Source organism: Marmota marmota, unplaced genomic scaffold (genome assembly GCF_001458135.2).
Source record: "Marmota marmota marmota unplaced genomic scaffold, marMar, whole genome shotgun sequence".
In the NCBI taxonomy this organism is placed as follows: domain Eukaryota; kingdom Metazoa; phylum Chordata; class Mammalia; order Rodentia; family Sciuridae; genus Marmota; species Marmota marmota.
Window position 1 is genome coordinate 6340023 of NW_025999853.1, and position 19439 is coordinate 6359461.

The 19439-nt window shown below is 48.3% G+C and overlaps 1 protein-coding gene across 1 annotated transcript in view; it reads left to right on the forward strand.

Moving 5' to 3' along the window:
• Positions 1-19439, forward strand: part of Nuak1 (NUAK family kinase 1) — a 70989-nt gene that overhangs the window by 27316 nt on the left and 24234 nt on the right. Inside the window, exon 3 of the mRNA XM_015482577.2 lies at positions 5345-5465. Coding sequence (XP_015338063.2) covers positions 5345-5465 — 121 coding nt within the window. The remainder of the gene's footprint in view (positions 1-5344; positions 5466-19439) is intronic.

Sequence of the window (19439 nt, forward strand, 5' to 3'; positions counted from 1 at the left end):
ACACAGCCTTCTGGGTGGCATCGCCTTGGTGATCCAGGCAGAGGCTTTCTGAGTAACAGCCGTAACGTGGCCCATGTGCAGCGATGCCTCGCCCCAGACTCTGCCCAGCTCCCAGAGGAGAGCAGGAACCCTGCGCTCCCAGCCTCCAGCTTGACATGGCTGTCCGCCACCCCCTGCAAGTGGCCTCCGGGCCCTTGGTAAGAACAGATTCCCTGGCTGCCTCTGACTCGGTGCCCTGCAGCGTGGTGGTGGAACGTGGCCGGGAGTGAGGTCACACCTTGTGAATGGCAGGGAGGCTGCCAGTGCGTGTTGCTGGGATTAGAGCGCAGGCTTGTTCTCACTAAGTGAGGCTAATGCCCTGTTTATGACCGTGTTTCCTGCGGCTGTGCATGTCCCCAGCCCTGCCTTCCAGATCCTCAGGCCCTGCAAAAAACAAAAACAAAAACAAAACCACTTCACGGGCTTGGGCTTGGAGGAAGTCCAAATCTCACTGGGCTTTGGGAGCCCTTTTGGATCCTTCAGGGGACTCCTGTCACCTGGCGTGGTTACTGTCCGTTCCACCTGTATCTGTGCCTCAGGAGGCCGTGTTCTCTGGGCTTAGTCGCCTGCCCTCAACTCTCAGCTCCACATTTGACTTGCAGCAGTGTTTTTTCCTCCGTGCCTCAGTTTTCTCACCTGTAAAATGAGGCTGTAGTCAGGACTAAAGGGAATAAGGTCTTCCTGCCTACAGCGAACACGTGCTGAGTATCAGTTATCACTGTTGCTGAGGATACAGTCATGGACTTAAAACGTTGACACGTGGGGACAGTTCCTCAAAGTATTGGACCTGGACCAGCACGGCTGGCAGCACCTGGGAGCTTGCTGGAGATGTAGGATCCTGGGCCCCAACGCACAGCCCTGGCTTCAGGATCTGCATTTTAACAATCCTCCCAGGGGACTCCTATCGGAGAGTTCTAGATTATTGTCTGCCGCTGCCGCTGCCTGCCGGGTGGCAATGAGGGAGGTGGCGGGGGAGGGCCGTGAGCTGGGTTTTAATTCTAACCTGCGTTTGCTGCCGTCGCCACGTAGGGAGTAGTAAACCCTCGGTTTCGTGGGAAACTGAGGCCTGCGAGGTTTGGGCTTGCCGGAAGCCACCAGCCAGGACAAGTCTGAGCGTTGACTCTGGCCCCTGCTTCCCCTGCCCCTGCCCCACATGCACAGCAGCCACTGTGGGAGAGAGTGCCCAGGAGGCTGCTGAGCAGGTGGGTTTTGGGGATCATTCAAAAGAGGAAAATCTGCCAACCCAACAGAGGAGGCTGGGCTGGTTTCGGTTAACAAGAGGTGGGCACTGGCCCGGCCAAGTGTGCCTCTGAAGCAGGCGGCACCAGGGGCTCATTCACAGGGCCGTGGCCAGCCCTGCTGCTGCGTAAGGTTTAAACATTAAACTATGGGGTGGCCTTATTTAAAAGCAGACCATTTTATAAGGCACACGGTGCCGTCTAGACTTGGGAACATTTATGGAAGTGGCCGCGCCGGTCGGGCTCCAACACCTGCCTCCCTGCCGCAGCCTTGCTGTGTGTGGGAACGAGGTGGATGGTTTTGGGGTGGGGCGGGATTTCAGACATTTGGTAATCTCTTCCTGCTGAGCCCTTTCCTTACTTCCGTTTTTCTTTGTTGATGTGAGAGTGGGAAAACTGGAGTGGGGTTTCCTCCACTGGGCGGGCGTCTGCACCTTTCTGTGGCAGCCCGTGGCCATTTGTGCTTATTGCACAAAAGTCCCCTGGCCTCTCCCCCGACTCCCACCTGGAGGGCTGGGGCAGAAGCACACTGCTCTCTCCATGTAGGGTTTGTCTGGCCCAAGGCAGGTGCTCACAGGGAGCAAGTGGTGCCCCGTCCCTGACTGTCGAGGCTGAGTGGGTGTCTTGGGACAGTCTTTTGATTCTGAGCAGCGATCCTTTGTTTCCCCATTTACCTGAAGGGGCAGCAGTCAGAAGGAGATGGGGGGAGATGGACCTGGGGCTGCTCTCCCTCCAGCCTGGCCTGGGCCTCATGGGTCATGGTGCCAGTCGTGGTCCAGCCGTTCAGAGCTTCCTGCCGTTTCCAAGGAGGGTGCTGTTTAAAGACGGAGGACTGAGATTGGCTGGTCCTTTATGAACTTGGGGAATGAATGTGGTCTCTGTGCCTAAGACTTGCACTTGCTGTCCCTTGAGGAATGAAGAGGAGGAAAGGAAGAAAGGAAGGGACACTCCCCCCTAGGTCAAAAAATGATCCCTGGCCCAGGCTTGTTCTTAAGCACCTGGCCTGCAGTCCCAACAGGGATCCGTGAGGCAGGCATTGTTGATGTTTACTTGATGAATGAGGAAAACTGGTGCACAGAGAGGTTGTATAACCTGCCCAAAGGTCCTCAGCTAGAGAATGGTTTTAGTTAGCCAGCACTCAGAGCCATAGTCCTAGCCATTAGGCTATACTGCCTCTCAGTGTGCTGGCTCAGTTTATCCTTCGGTTCTGTGAAGCAGGAGCTACATTTACAGATCGCCTTCCAACCCTCTGAACATGTCTGAACCTTTCTTAGCTCTCAGGTTCCGCAGAAACAGGCTCAATATGCTGCAAACACACAGAGAAGAAAGATAATTTTAACTGGTGTCAAATGCTCTAAAGAAGATAGAATGGGAAGGATGCAGAGAGAGGGCTGTGGGGTGAGAGGGGTCAGGAGGGGCCCTGGGGAGGTGGCAGGAGGATGAACCTTGAATGACAAAGGATGCAAAGATCTCAGTGTTTGCAAGGCCTGTCACATGTCAGGTGCTTTATGGAGGCTGGCTGTTAGGATTTGTCATTGTGTCCTTGGTTTGCCACTACTGGCTGGCTGACCTCAGGTGGGTCATGCGTGGCTCTTGGGAGTGAACCGAGTCTTTTCCCTCCAGCCTTGGCCGTGGCAGGGTTCTAAGTGGCTTTCTAGCATTGGTCTCTTCCTAGGCTACAACTACCCCTCTGATAGGGGAGCAGAATGAGCCCTCTGACGTTTTCATTGTAGGGAGAGGGCAGCTTTTGTGGAGGGACGGCCGCTGTGGTTATTAACATTTATGGAGCCCTTTTAGTTACTGCAGTGCTGTGTGGGATTTGATTAGAATGTGGGCACTTTCCTTTTCATACCCAGCTAGAAGCATCTCCCGGGTAATTGCACCGTGAGACCATCACCCCTCGCTCTCCACTGTCAGTGGGGAATTGACAGTGGGCTCATTTTCTTACCGCTAGAATGTTGCTACCCTCCCCTGACCCTGGATGGTGAAAGAATTTATTCTTATTGTAATTTGACAATAGGGCCTCCTGGAGGCCAAGTTCAGCTTGCTGCATAATCAAAGGGGTGGTTTCTACCCTTGGCCCATCTTTAGTTTATGGAGGAATGTCGGAGTTGGTCCAGCAGCCACCCACATCCTCCCCAGCCTGTGTGTGTTCACTGTCTGCTTCCTCCAAGAGCAAACTCCCAGGATGCAGGCCTCACTCAGACAAAATAAAGCCTTCCAGTCATGTCTTCACGTTTGACGTCAGCAGAGGAGGCTTTTCTTGCTGCATGCTGAATGGGGCTCTGGTGAGGGCCTGGGGTAGCGCTGAGCCTGGCACTGTCGTGAAAAGGGACCTTTAAGCTGGACGGCTCATTCATATCTCTGCAGCTCCCTTAGCCAGGCACGGGGTCCAGCCAGGATGGAGCCTCCCCTGGGTCCCAGCAGGGTGTCCTGTGCTTTATTTGTGCTTTTTCCATGCCTTGATTGCCATTGTAGATAGGGTGGCAGAGGAATCCGAAATCATCTTGCTAGCATGCCTGTCTTGGCACTAGTAGTTTAAAGGGGGGGGTCCCTTCTTTTTTTGCCCCAATTTCACTATCCACCATGAACCCCACTTCCTTCTTTCTTCTCTCCTCTCCTTCCCTTGCTCTCTATCTGCACTAAGTGTTTTCTCAGGTCTACTACGTGCCAAGTACACAGGGTAAGGATTTGGTGATAAAACAAGTGGTGAATAAGATCTCTGCTACTCCGGGGTCCAGAAGAGACGGAGACCCTGCCTTAGTTACAGGGAAGGGACGGATTGCACAGAGTGCAGGGAGCTGTAGGTCGGACTTGTTCTGGTTAAGGTCAGCACATAGCAAAAACAGCAGCTTCCCAGTTCTCTTGGAGTCACAGATGGACAGACTATAGTTGAGGAGTGATTGGGTTCCAGTGCTTGATGGAGAGCTAGCCCCTGTCGGAAGTTACAGATGTTCCCAGATATGAATCCATTCCTGCTGTGCTGGACCTGTGGTCTCAACCCTGGGAGAGTCAAGGTTTAGCTGCAGCTGCTCATAGAAAGGGGTCCTTCCTTCCTTCCTTCCTTCCTTCCTTCCTTCCTTCCTTCCTTCCTTCCTTCCTTCCAATAGCTCCATCCCTTTGTAAATCAGAGGGATGGGTGCTACAGGTGAGCTTTGAGGTCACAAGAGGACCCATTTGAGAGGGAGCTAAGGAGGCTTTGGGAGAGGGTAGTAGATTGGTGGGGGGCTTCCTTGTTCCCCATGGGTGCCCCTCTGCTGTGTATTTTTGCTCCCTTAGAGCCATGGTGGATTACATGACCAACCAGCATGTGTATGAGCAAAGATGAATCCATTGGTAAATGTATTTTTCCCTTACTAGATTCCTGTTTTTAATGCCTTTTGATTTATTTGCTTCTTTGAGTGATCGTTCTGTGCCTTGGCCCTTGGCAGCTCTCTGCAGTTTGGATTTGCAGACTACATTGGCAGAAGGCTTTTGGAATGGACTGGGCCTGGGCAGGGAGACTAGCTGTCACTCTCTTTGTCTCATCCTGATTTATCCCTTGAGGAGCCCATTTGTCACACCACGTGCAATTGGAGATGCTTGGGCTGGAGGAGGGACATAGGAAGGATCTTGCTTCCGAGCAAGTGCATAACCACCGCACAGGCTGGAGTGTTGAGACCCCAAAGTGTGAGGCAGGACTGACCTCCAGATTGGCCATGGAATAGTGATTTTTTGAATCAGTACTCTGTAAACCAAGCTTGCCTTTCTTCTCTTTTCGAAGAACCCGGATTCCTACACCAAATGAATGGGTCCATGTTAAGCAGCGTCTGCTTTATGAAAAAAACAAAAACAAAACAACAACAACAACAAAAAACTCTTGATCCCAGACCTGATGTTTTTGTTGCCTGGAGAAGGGGTGTTTCTTCTAGAAATGAAAAACCTGATAGGGGGTATTTCGAAGCTTTGTTTTGGTGATTGTCAGTTCTGCCAACAAGTAACATCTGTATTTATTTTCCAAACTCCCCCAATGGCTGATTTGCATCTGTTTAGTTCTCCGAATAACATTTCATTTCCTGACTTTATAGGTTGCTATAAAATCCATTCGTAAGGACAAAATTAAGGATGAACAAGACATGGTTCACATCAGACGGGAGATTGAGATAATGTCATCCCTCAACCATCCTCATATCATCAGTATTTATGAAGGTCAGTGGTTTCTTCCTTTCTTTTTTTTTTTTTTTTTCCACTCCTGTATCAGTTACCATTTCTCATACCATGGGGGCCGCCAAGACTTTTAGGTAATTGCCCTTCTGGGCCGGAGCCAAGTATTTCATGATGCAAAAATAGTCGGGTGTTATCTTTTATTTGGTTACCTTGAATGCAACCAGACACACGCAGGGCAGCTCATTTTGGTCATAAAACATCCCTGGCAGGCGCCTTTTTTCCATCTTCCCGGTTCTTTGGCTGTTGCTAGGCAACCCACCTTATTTGAAAACCGGTCTGTAAGACGGCCACGGTTTCTGAAAAATGGCAGTTTGCTGGGTGACCAGGAAAGGCGGACACGTCTGCACTGTCCTTCTCCAGAGCCGATGGTTTTGCTGGTGGCATGAAGAGTTTTTTCCCAAGTTGGGCTGTTGGAGTTACGAATGAACCTAGGGCCGGTCCACGAAGCACCGGGGAAGAGGATCGGTGCCGCAGATGTTGCAGAAGTGGAGTCCAGATTGTGGTTGGTGTTTACACAAGAGCAGGCTGGGGGAGAGCCTGTAAAAAGCCAGTGCTTCAGTTCAACCCTGTGGTCCTTCCCGGGAAGAAATGGAAAGTCTAAACCTCCCACAGCCTGTCATTTTTTTTTTTTTTAATAGCCGTTAAAGAAATTACACAAGCAACATGTGTTTATTACAGAAATGCTCAAAGGATAAATGTTAAAATTTTAAAAATAATTTTGTTCTGAACTCACAAGTATAGGTAGTGTGCTACACGAGGGGCAAGTTTTTCACGAACACTCCATTCTGACCCAATGAGTGGAGTTTGATTATGTAATCCTTGCTACAAGTAAAATGTAAAAAAAAAAAAACAAACCCAAAATAATAATAATTACTATTAAAATAATAATAATAATAATTATTATTATTTTGTTCTAACTCGCAGTTTAGTAAATAACTCTGTGTCTACATTTTAAATCTGTTTTTCTGTATATCGACTGTATATGGTTTTTATCCAAAGTTAGATTATACTGTTTATACCATTTTTTAGCTTACCTTTTTTTCATTTGTTATAACACGTTTCTTCCTATGTCAATAAATACTCCCCGAAAGGACATTTTAAAAGGCTTTATAATATTCCATTTATGGACGTACCACAATTTATTGAATCTGATTCCTTTTGCCAACCATTTAAGTTGTTCCAAATTTCTGACTGTTATGGACAGAGTTTTATTGTCCCTGCTGTGCATTATTTTCACTTTCACTTGTAATTATTTTCTTATGAAAAATTCCTAATCTTGAGCTTATTGAGTCAAAGTGTTTACCCAGAATATTTTTTATTTTGTGGTGGAGACAGAAAAAGAACGTATTTTTAATTTCTGGTTTGACGATAAGAAGTTATCAGGTAGGGCTAAAAACCAGATGGTAACCTTAAAATTTTTAGTTTTCCTTCATCTGGTTCCTTGATCTTTTTTGCCATTATTTTTTTCTGCTGTTTCTATTTTTGTTTTTTATCTAGAAGTCAATGTTGATAATATGTTTTATCCTGATCTTTCAAAAGCTCATTTTTTTGGAGCCCTTGGGTGATAGCATTTTTAAGGGAGATTTTCATTCAATCATATTTTCATTCCACAAACATCTCTTGCAGCGATTCTCAAAGTGTGTTCTCTGGGCCAGCAGTGTCAGCATCGCTTGAGATGACGAGAAATGCATATTCTCAGGCCTTACCTGAAACCTGCTGAAGGGGAAACAGTGGGGGGTGGGACCAGGCAGTCTCTGCTTTAACAAAAGTTTGAGAACCATTGGTCTTTCGAGTGTCTACTTCCTGTTACGCTCCCTGTGGGTGAGGTTGCAGATTTAAAGATGAATTTGATATGGATCTCATACTCAAGAAGCAAGTTGACAAGGGCAGGACAGAAAAAAGTATCATGTGACAAGTTTTGGTGGAGCTGTGTGGCATCTCTACTGGGTCCTGAAAGAGAGATTTTTGCTGAAGAATTTGCAAAAGTAGAATCCCATGCTGGTAAAGCCAACTGAGTAGCTTTGCCTGGGTAGCATATGCCTGGTGAATGAGTGCAGTTTCTAGAAGTTAGAAGTGAGTGGAGATGGAAAATGAGCGCGGGTACATACATTCTGAGGGTTTTTGCTCTGTGTGGCCTGGTTACCAGAGAAGCCTGGGGCCAGGGTGGGTCCTGCCCTCTGTGAGCTCTGTGTGTTTTGAGACTTCTTGGCTTAACTCAGGAACCCCTGTATCAGGAGGGCAGAGGTAGCCTTCTTGCAGTGCGAAGCCTCCAGGTTCTTTGTTGGGGAGGCCGGCTGTGGTACTGGAGGCCGGCTATGGTACTCGAGGCCTGGCATGGGGAAGCCTGACTTCTGGAGCAGCCCTGTGCCCTCCTTGGGAACCAGACAGGATGAATGGAGAACAGGAAACCATCCCCCTGCTAAAGGGAAGGCCATAGAGGAACCTTAATAGAGGAACATTCTATTACCAAGGTTGGATTGGCCTCAGTCCAGCCCCTCTCCCTGCTGGAAACTTTGAGAAGCCCTTGCTTTATAACTTTATAAAGATGGGCTCCCGTGTGAATTGAAGTCATTTTGGTGACTTGAAATAATTTCTTTCGAGGCCTCAGGAAGGAGTGTGGGTCTGGTTTTGTAAAACCCTTCAAGCAGGTTTTAGGGAATCAGAAGAGCTGGGGTTTGCACTTTGCTCGGGCTCGGGTTTCAGGTTCAGATCCTGCACCGTGGACCAGATGTAAGACCTTGGGCAAGATGGTGGGCCTCAGCAACCACACCCATAAAATGGGAATGACCCCTCTATCCCTGTCACAGAGCTGTTGATAGCATTAAATAGCATGATACATACACTGCTAAGCTAAAGAAAGATCATCCTGAGGCCCTACGATCATCACATTTCAAGAGCTCAGTAGCCTCCTGTGACTAATGGCTACCATGTTGGACAGTGTAGATCTAGAACATTCCTTCACTGCAGAAAGTTCTTTGGACGGTGCTAGCATATGATGTTTTGTGTGTTATGTGCGTGGGTTCACCTTTTTCCTGGGCAGGAGGCACATAGCTTTTACCAGAGTCCTAAAGGGATTCCTGGTCTCAAACTGGTTAAAAAGAACTCATTGCTTTCAAGTCTTTCATGACCTGCAAGGACCATCCTAATAAAAGGTGTGTGTGTGTGTGTTTTTTTTTTTTTTTTGTCGTTGTTCAGAAAACTCCCAGGGATTTAAATGTTAGTTTCTTAGAGATTTCTGGTTTCTGTTCTGTTCCCTTTCCCTTCTCCCACGCAAGTTCTGTTTCTCCCACATCCACTAAATAATTGTGGAGGAGGGCAGCTCCCCTCCCTTCCCCGGGGGTTAGGAGCAGGCGATTGCCAAGGCTGCGTTCCAGCTCTCACACCTCTGCCTGTGACCCCACCACCCCCAGCCCCGTGACTTGAGCTGCTGTACTGCCTGGGTCTCAAGGTCGGCCCTGAGAGGAGAGCTGCTGCTCGGCCCCATCCTTGGCTGGTAGCTGTCTGCCTTCTCCTGTCTTCACAGCATCTCCCTCTTCTCAAGGACACTGGTAGATTGTCACAGACTGTGTGCTTGGGCCCCTGCCGAGGACCTCATTCTAACTGAATCATCCCTGTGAAGACTCTGCCTTCAAGCAGAGTCCCCTTCTGAGGACTGGAGGTCCTGAATACCGGGGTATTTGGAGGAGGGGACCCAGGTCAGCCCATCACACTGGGTGTCCCCGGCAGCCTGTTGCCTGACTCCCAGCCGACCTTGGCCTTGCCCTGCTGGCTCTGCCGCCAGTCCCGCCTGGCCTTTTCCGTCCTGCCTCATGGCCCTTTGTGCAGACCTGGGCGTGGCAGGGGCAAGGGTGGTAGCCACAGTGGTGCTGGGACCCGAGTCTGTGAGCTTGTGTGCTGGTCTCCCCGTCACTCACAGAGGTGAGGGAACCTTCACTCGGAGCCTGCTTGGTGACAGGTCCCTCAAGAGCCCGAGCTGAATGCAGTAATGCATTAATTTGCTTAGTGGAAATCCATGCCAAGCACCTAAGTGGCTGTTTGAACATTAGCCAAGTGAATAGAAGCTATTAAAGAACTTTACAGTTTTTCTTCAGTAAGGACCTTTATAATTACACACACACACACACACACACACAGCAACGGCACGCCTAACCTTATAGTTAAGAACTGTGGGTTTTCATGAGGGAAAGGCAGTACCAACCAGTGATGTTAGAATATGAGCTCCAGAGAAGAAAGCAATCCATTATTCAAAAATGCCTACTGTGTGCCAGGCCCTAGTCTAGGCATTGGGGATATAAAGGCAAATAAAACAAATTCCCATCTTTCTTGGAGCTGATATTCAGGGAGGGGAGACGGAAAATCATCGAGGTGAATGGATAAGGTGGTGAGGAGAGGTCTTTCCGACTGATTCTTGAGCCAAGTAAGTGATTTTTGAGCAACTGATGTTTGAGCTGAGTCCTGAAAGAAGCAGGGTCTAAGCCTTTGGGAGAGCTGGTCCTTTCCCTCAAAGGGAACGGCATGGTGCAGATGCTCAGAGGAGGGAAGGAGATTGGGTTGGTAGAAAGGACACAGGATCTGTAAGGCGAGGCAGAGGGTGAGGAGGGGTGGAGGAGAGAGGAGGTCGGGGAGGGCCAGATCCTGACCACAGGAACTAAAGAAGTGTGGGTTTAACCCCAGGAATGATAGGAAGCTACGAGAAGGTTTTGAGAAGGAAGTGTCATTTTTAAAAATTGACACTTTAAAAACAATAATAATAATAATAGCGAAGAGCTATTGAGCGTTTACCCTGTGCTAGGAGGTGTGCATGTATTGTCACATTTAACGTTTTTCTCTTTGAACTATTGACACACCTGTCTTAGGGAAAGTTAGGCTTAAAGGCACATTCGTTTTCCAAAGTTACCAATTAATAAGTGGTGGATCGGATTGTTGAATCTGGGGAGTGATGGTCTGAAGCCTGTGCCCCTGATATTAACAGGGAACTTTGGTCTGCAGTGATTCCCCATCAGAGAAAAGTATTGTCCTAGAGCCTGTGATGCAGAGAATGCTGATCTTCACAGAGGTTGCTGTCTCATGTATCTGGAGCATTAAGCCCAGCTTTGTAAGTCTTTTAGAAAACATTTCTGCCAATATCTCAGGAAGAATCTTGTGGTCTACATCCCGTAAACTCATAGGTTCAGTGTTTTCTGAAGTGCGGAACATCAAGAAAATGTAAGTTCTGTCTATATCATTCTCATTACCCGCAGGCCCAACAAACCCGTGACTTGACTGATTCAACTCTGCTCATTCACTGGATCTCAAAAAATGTGTCTTTGTCAAAGCAGACCCAGGGGTGAAGGTGATTAACCCTCAGATTTGTCAACTCGGGGTGGACACAAACCCTAACCGGCTCATAATGCTAAGTAAACAGGAGAGGATAGACATATACCCTCCGCTGTGTGCTAGGGTACCCTCATCAGGAGGAAAAAAAGAAGTCTCAGCAGTGTCTCTGGGGTGGACCCTGGTTCCCTTCAAAGAAATTCCGCTCCCTCAGCAGGGAGGTAATTGACAATATGAAAAAAAACAGCGCAAAGGAAGTGCCCTCCAGAGCGTTTGACTTGGTTGCCTGGGATGGAAGAGATAAAAATGGTTTTGCCTGAGGTTTTGATTTCAGGACAGAGTTTAAACATCAAAGACACATTGTCTCACACATTTCTCCTTTGAAACTTTAGAAGATCCAACGGAACATCTCTGCTGCCCAGCGCTTAAGTGACACTGCAAATCCCATCTGCTAACAGCCCTGCATATAAGAGCAAAGGGGGGGAGGGCTTCACTTGTATACCCGTGGTCTTGCTTTCTGGAAATCTCTTCCTGGCCCTGAGAGATTACGTCTCTAATTGACTGTTTGCTTTGTGATAGGCTGCAACTGGGTGATCCTTTCCTCACTTCTCCTATCTGAAGTAAGGGTGGTCCTGGCTTCTGGGACCCGGTAGGAAGCCTATTTGGCATTTATTAGCTGTGCTCACTCTCTTTGTTGGAAGAGTTTCTCAAACTGAGAAAAAAAAAAAAATGAAGCAGACAAACACATATGCCTCCTTTGGTCAATTTCATGCCCTCGCCCACCCGCCCTGGGAGCCTTACACATGCTGCCCGTGAGAAGGTGTGAGTCTGTATTCTCAAGGAGTCTCGGAATTCCTAGGCACCTTGGATGCATTTCCTATCCGTGAAAAGTTTCTCCTGTCTTTGTAGAAATTGAATTAAAATATGCTCTTTCCAGGTCTCTGTGCCTCCTTTGATTGTGATAGATTCTTCTGGAAGGGGATAGATATCACTCTTGTTTCCTGTTGAAAATTTTTGCTCTAAAACTCCAGAAGAGCAGAGGAGAAATCAAGAGACAGGCTCGGTGGAGGAGCCATAGCACCTACTGTGTGCCACAGGCCCGCTAACCTGTGGTTGGGGCAGGGGTGCTTGTGTAAGATAGGTCCTCAGGATCCAGCAGAGGTCCAGAAGTCAGAAGGTGCTCTGTGCCATGCCCTGCTCTTGGAAAGTAACCCCTGAGAATGGCAGGACCCTGGTAAACTGCCTGGGGTTGCATTTGGACAGTATTCTCAAAGGACAGCGATCCAGCAGCATCAACATCAGCTGCGCCTGGCCTAGATGTCCTGAATCAGAGTCTCTGGGTGTGGGAGCCCAAGGGGTGGGCCCAGCCCTTGGAGAGCATTCTGATGCACTCAGAGAGAGAAACCCCTCCTTAGAAGGTCAGAGACCAAAGCAAGGCGGCTTTTGCTTGCATCAGTTATTTGGAAATGCTGACAATGGAAGCAGGCTTGGTTGTGCAATCTGGGGTGTTCAGGCAGAAAGACTTGCAAGCAGGTCCTGATGTGGGCTCTTTGGAAGGCAGGGGATGGTCAAGTTGCTCGAACAAGATCAGTGGTCAGGAATACTCTCCACTGCTCTCATTCGCTCATTCACTTATTTAGTCATTCATTCATTCACTCAGTCATTTGTTTTGCAAATATTATATTGAGCACATGTGTTCTAAGCGCTGACCTAGTAGGGCAAGTATATAATTTACCAGTCAAATAGGCTTAGGTTTAACTAAGCCCTCTGAGGCTCAGTCTCTTTGTCTATAAAATGGGCCAATATCTGGCTACTCCGGGATTAAATGAACTAGCCAATAAAATTGCTAAGCACAATGCTGGGGTCATGGGTAAATGGTATCAGTTAATCCTGATGAAATGTTTTGGCGTCTGTGAGTCGTCCTTTCTGGCTAGAGCCGAAAGTTCTCTTGGGAGGTGGCAGGAGAGAAGGCAGAGGCCAGATCACCCAGATCCGTGATTCTTGGGTGCCGGATGCACTTTGGAATTTCATGAGGAGTTTGTAAGAGATGCTGATGCCTGGGCCTCATCCCTATGGATTTCAACTTAATTGGCCTGACCAAGAAATATGGACTTAATCCTGTGATACTAGGGGAAAGGAGGAGCCCTGTTCTAGAAACTTGTCTTGGTCTGATCATTTGTCATGAGCGAATTCCAGAGAAGCACACATGTCTGGCAGCGACCACCAAGGAGCAGGGAGTGATACCTCTGGGCCTGGGTTCACTTGGCCATTGGGTTGCTGCCCTCGTCAGGGACCCAGAGCCCCATGAAACAGTTTGTTGAACTTGGCAAGGTGGTGTGTCATGCTTATTATGTTTACTCTTTGGAACCCATGGCGAATGGCTGAGCATTGGAGCACTCTCGAGCTCTGCTGCCAGATTCCCAAGTCCCACATGACGTCCTGCAACTGGACCCAAATTAAAGACTCGCCCCTGTTAGCCCCACAGAGCTCTCTTCACTTCTCGTCGTAGGAACCAGCTCTTCAGCTCTGAGTCTGTCCAGCCACGTCTCTAATGAGTTTCCTATTAAGTTAGCTATTTGACCTTCGAGTGTATTATTTTCATTGTTTTCATTTGATTACACCCAAGTCATTTTTCTAGGGGCCGGAGATTAGAAATAAAATAACCCCAAACTAATGCTACTCCCTGGCTGTCCAGCCTCACCCTCCTGGGTTTCCTGGAATTCAATATCTTCTAGTGCCTTAAATAATACCACTTGTACTTGAAGCTCATTTTTAAAGAAAAAAAAAAAGATTGCATTTAATAAAGGGTATTCTGAAATGGACTGGGTGGCTGGCCTGATTTGCTTAGGAAGAGGACAAACAGGTATTTAGGAGGTTCATAGAATACCTGAGAGGGGCCTCCATAGGGACCAGGCACAACAGGGATTTGGGAATTAAAAGGGGAGATGGGATTTGATGACCTGTAACTTTGTTAGAAAGTCTGAGATTCTTGATTAGGGGGATTGGTGCTTCCCCCGGGCCTCCCTGATTCCTGACAGTGGGCTTATCTGACAGGTTGGTATCTGTGCTGTAGATAGCACTGAGGCCTGGGATGGACACCTGCGGTTTGGACAGGACTCGGGATTGAAGCAGGTTCCTGGTTAAGGAGCTGGGCCTGCCTTTACCTTGGCCTCTGGGGTGGGCCACGCCAGTCCTTTGACTTCTGTGAACCCTGGCTCACCATCTTTGCCATTTCCCGCGTCCTTCTGTGGGTGCCCATCCACCTCGAGGGCCCCAGTGCAGTCTCAGGTGTGGATTCTGCCAATGCAGATCCATGCTCCTGGTGTTGGTCCAGCAGGTCCTCATTTGTTCCGCTTGCTCAAACTAAGACTTGCTGCCTAACAGTGGCAATACTTTGGATTGTTGTTGCCTGCTCTGTGCCGCCGCCATCCTCACAAGGATGACTCGAAATAGAGTCTTTGTTTTAACCAATGAAGACACGAAGGCACAGAAAATGCCAAGTCAGATGCCCACATGACCCGGCGGGTAAGTGGCAGAGCTGGATTTGACCCCACATAGTCCAGCTCCATGACTAGGCCCTTAACTCAGTGAGGAGGGCTAGAATTTAGAGTTGACAAGACTGTCCTCAGAATGGCTGAGCTGTACGTGATGGGTCAAGCGGTGGCCAAATCAGGAGGTAACGATGAAGATAGGCCTGGCTTTTCCACCTTGGCCAGGTGGTTGAGGGTAAGACCACCCTCCTCCCCCCACGCAAAGTCCTCTGCTGGGGCTTCCAGGGGAGAAAACTGAGGCTGTCCGCCCAGAGGGATTTTGACCCTGTGGCTGTTGGAATTGGGGATGCATACAGTTTTCAGAAGTTCCCTTCATCGGGTTCAAGAGCCTTTGCTCCAACCTGGGGTAGTCGTGAGAGGTTCTCATTAATTTTCTGGGACTCTCCCGGGTTCAGGATTGTGCCAGTGAGCGTGGGTGCTTGCAAGAGATTGGGGGAAGGAGAGAAGAGCTCTAGAGAGGGACAGAGAAAGACAGGGAATGATATCTGGATGGTTGTGGAAGGACTGTGGAGTCCAGTGGCCAGGCCAGTGTGGTGCCCTTGAGTCCCCTATTCCTTCAAACCCTGTCTATATCCTGGCCAGGTCCCCTCCTTCCTAGGATTTGTGATTGGGAACCCACACAGCATGGACAGTCTTAGCAGGAATGAACGGTCCTTAGCCAGCCTTCAGCTTCCCCTCTTTCGCGGGAGCCTCTACCCTCGCTTTCCCTTCCTTCTGTCTTCCATGAAGTCCGTTGCTGGTGGTGTGTGGCCCTGTTGGCCGTGGTTCTTCTTGGGCGTGCCCGACGACATCCAGGAAGAGTTGAAGAAAAGACAACAAGTGAACCAAAAAGCCCTCCATTGTGCAAACCAGGAATCCCAGGGACCCAACTCTGACCACCTTGTTGACCATGGCGGAACTTGTAGTCTAGTTGGATCTTCTTGGCAGGCCGCCGTGGGCTTCCAGGCTCCAGAAGTCAGAGGACCATCGTATGAGACCGTGAGTTCATGAGATGTTTGAAACTGAGTTGTGGCGAGGAGACATTGGAGGATTAGCTTCTGCGTTGTGTAATTGACTTAATGAGGTTGCAGACAGCTCTTTCTAGGAAAGGTCACTCTGTTTCTGAGATGAAAATAAGCTTCGTTCAGTGAGGATCTTCCTTGCCTTTAGAAAGAAGTTCTGTCCAAGAATTAGGGCAGTAAGAACAACACTGCTGCCCCGTGGCTGAAATAGCATCTTGGAACTAATTTAGGAGATAGAAAGGGAAGCTGTGAGGAAAATTCTGACTGGTTCTCTCTTAGGTCTCTGGTGTTTTTGTTTAAAACCAACAAACGAATCTTCCTCCCTTGAAGTTCCATGTAAACCAGACCGCTGTCCTCTGTTTCCACAGAAAGAAATCCTCCATTTTTCAGAACCTACTCTTCTCGAGCATCCCATACCTTGGTCCCCACTGTCTCCTCCTTTCCTGCTAAAAGGCCTGACGTGCTTTGCTCTCAAGTAGCCAGTGGATGGTTAAAAATCCCAAGATGTCCTCACTCATCAGCATGTCTCCCGGGCCAGGTCGTTGTTTTTATAATACCCATTTTTCTCCAGTTATACAAGTTGTGTTATTAACCCCGAGGGCAGCAGTCGGGAATCGTTAGGAGTCAGGTAATTAGCGTGGTTGTGAAAGCCAGGCAATCAGAAGGCAGAACTGGACTGTCAGAGGGAACATCTGATGAAATTCAGAGTTAATTTGGAGAGGCAGCTGTTGCTATAGCAACCAAGCCCCACTCTCCCTTTAAATGGAAAATAAACAGAAAACATGAAAAGTAGTTAAAGTTGGTGTCTGGGAAGAAGGAAGGCCCTTCTATAGAAGAAAAGGGCGAGCGTTTGGGTATTTCAGGATATGCTGTAACAATGGTCAGATTATCTCGTGAGAGCAAAACCTGGGTCATTTCGGATGGCTTGGTTCCATGCCCGCTTTTTCAAGACATCTTTGGGCTCATTTCGTTGATGTTTCTCTCTGGTCATCGAGGTGCTAAAAGTCTGAGCCCTGCAGGTTAGCTTTTGGATGATGATTTTTTGTAAGTTCTAGTTCAACTGGAATCAGCCCAAAAGTCTGCCAGCAGTAGAATGGATAAATAAACCCGAGTTTAGCTCACAATGGCGTTCTCTATCTCAGTGAGGATAGACCATCTTCAGCTTCAGGACAACATGGATTATTCTCTCAAACGTTATGGTGAGCTATTGAAGCCAGACGCAAAGATATATATATATACACACTACGTGTTGCATTTTTTTTTTTTAAACTTCAAACATAGCAAAACATCCATGATATTGGCTGATATTCAGCATATCCAGACTGTTGGCTTATTTTCATCCCTGGGCAGGGGAGATGGTTAGTGACAGAAAGAGGACATAGTCGGGGGTTGATAGGGTGCTGGCACCGTTGTTTCTTGATGTGAGTGCTGGTTCTGTGTTTGTAAAGTAGGGATAGTATTGATATAAGTTGAGTATCTAACAATCTAAAATCCAGACTGCCCCAGAACCCAAAACTTTCTAAGCACCAACAGAACTCCATACATAGAAAATTCTATACCATGAAACTTTGTTTCATGCACATAAGTATTAAAAATAGTGCATAAAAGTACCTTCAGGCTTTATTTATAAAGTGTGTATAAAATACAAATAAATTTCATGTTTAGACTTGGGTCCCATCCAATTATGTATATGCAAATATTCCAAAATCTGAAAAAATCTGAAACGCTTTCGGTCCCAGGCATTTCTGGTAAGAGAAACTCAGCCTGGACCTGTTTCATAGGGGTCATTGTGAGGGCTGACCACTTGAGACCATGGCTTGCAGTCCTTGTTCACTAACAGTTGATTGTGTGTTTAGGGAAGGAGGTTCACTGTCTGGGGATCTGGGAAGAAGTGACCCTTGGACTGTTTCATAGGTCCAGGATCCTGGATGCTCTCCTGGCTCTCGCCTCCGTCTCTCTCATCATTCTGGGCAGTGTTTGGTCGACTGACTGCCCTGGGGCTTCTGGTGGGCATGGAGGCCTCCCTGTTCCATTCATAGCGCCTTCTTCCCCCTTCTTGTTCCCTGGCACCTGCCAGCGGCTGGGAGCGCTCCGCTTGTTCCCTTCCTCTTGCTGCCCCTTAACCCTGACTGGTTTTCCCTCCCTCTCTCAACCTGGCAAAGCCTTCTCTTATTATCCCCAATGCCATCCACATAGTAGGTGCTTTGCAAAACTTAGTTGCTTTACCAAAACCCAGGCAGCGCCCCACATGGACCTGGCCTGGGCCGTGGCTGATTCTGGCTGAGCCAAGTTTCTATTCAGGGCCCTGAGTCTCCTGGTAGGCCTGGCATGTCAAGGGCCACAGTTTTCCTTACCATTCTGGAGCCGCTGGGCTTCTGGGTAAAACTGTCTGGCCAAGAGACACAGACTTTCATTTTTTAGAAAGGAAACCCTTCCCAACTGGTGGAAAATAAGCTTTTGCTTAGTGACTAATAACATAAACACAGACAAGATTTCTGGGCTTATAAATAACCAGTTGTAAAAGTGCCCAAGGGAAGCAGCCCATTTCTCCAGAAGAATGGCCGAGAGTGTTCCTACCACCTCGCTGATAGTGACCTTAACCATGGGCAAGGAGCCTTGGGCTGAGGGTGCGGAAGCTGGTCATTCTTCAGTGCGAATTCCCAAGGCCTTGCTCTTATAAATTATATATCCTAGACTTCTGGAAAAATAATAGGTGATCGCGACGTTCCTTCCTGCTTGAAAATCCTGTTTTTCTGTGGCAGCCATAACACATTTTAAAGAGCCTCGCGGTCAGGGAGAGGAAGATCTTAGGGATTTTGTTCTGCCATAGCTGCCCAAGAGGCAGGTGAAGTATGATGGGAATGGCTTCCATTGACTGAGCACAATTTGGGAGGCGCCATGCTGAAGACAGACTCATTGAGTCCCCCTAGGACCATGTTTGGAAATTAATAACCTCATTGATCTGATGAGGAGAAGTCAGAGGAATTAATGTGTATGAATAATAATATAGAAGCCAAGAGCTTGGAGTCTGCAGTCAGACTGCTGGGGCCCAGTCCTGGTTCTGGCTGTGCTCTCTGAAGCTGTGCCCATCAGTCATTAGCCTAACTGCCCCCAAGGGTGGCGATCTATACTACGAGGATACTCAGAGGACCACACCTGTATGGCAGAACTCACGTAAAATGTTTATTAGCATGGGTCCTGTGCATAGTAGGGCTACAACACATGTTGCTATTATCAAGAAGGAACTCAAGAAGCTTCATCCCTATCGCCACACACCTCCAGGTCTAGAATTCTTACTTGCATTTAGCTCACGTAGGTTGCCTTCAGGACCGTGGCCTTGAGACTTGGATTGCTTCCTATGAGCCCGGGTGAAGGGTGAGAGATGCTGTCCCAGAGCCAGGCCCAACCTGGTGGGGAGTTCTCTGACTGGGTTGCCAGCGCATGACATTGAGGGGCTAATTTTATCACTGGGATGCCACCTGCTTCCCACAATGGCTCCTGACTAGGTTTTCAGGGTGTCAGTAGGAATACCGAGGTGGCCCAGTTGACCTGCCGAGGTTCAGTTAAGGAAACCAGACTGGGAGAGGGCAACCAAGGATCAGCATTTTATTTGTGTTTGACCCGGGAATCTTCTTTGCCAGGGAGATCTTACAGAAGCTGTGCTTCAGTGCATGTGCACGTGATGCTATTCCTCAGCTTCCTCACCATGCAGCCAGTAGAGAGAAAGGCTGGAAACTAGTGAGGATGGGCTGGGGTGGTGAGTAGGACTCTTGTACAGGTGGGACCCACGGGACTTGATGGAACCTGTTTTCTAGGGGGTTACCATCCTATTGAGCTGTCCTGAACTGGATTGTGCTTATGTCTGCTTGATGCCTAGCCAGCCAGCTGGATAGGAAGGAACCCAGTCCCTGAAACAGCCTCAGGGTCTACACTAGGCTGTGGCCTCCACCTCCTGGTGACAGTCACCAAGGGGCCAATGATGACTTTGGCCCCTTTAAGGATGCTCCAGACTCGTTGGGGTGTGAGGCCCTTGTTTATTTTCCGGTCAAAGTCTTTCCCTCTTTCTACATTTCCTGCCTTTTTAGAATGGG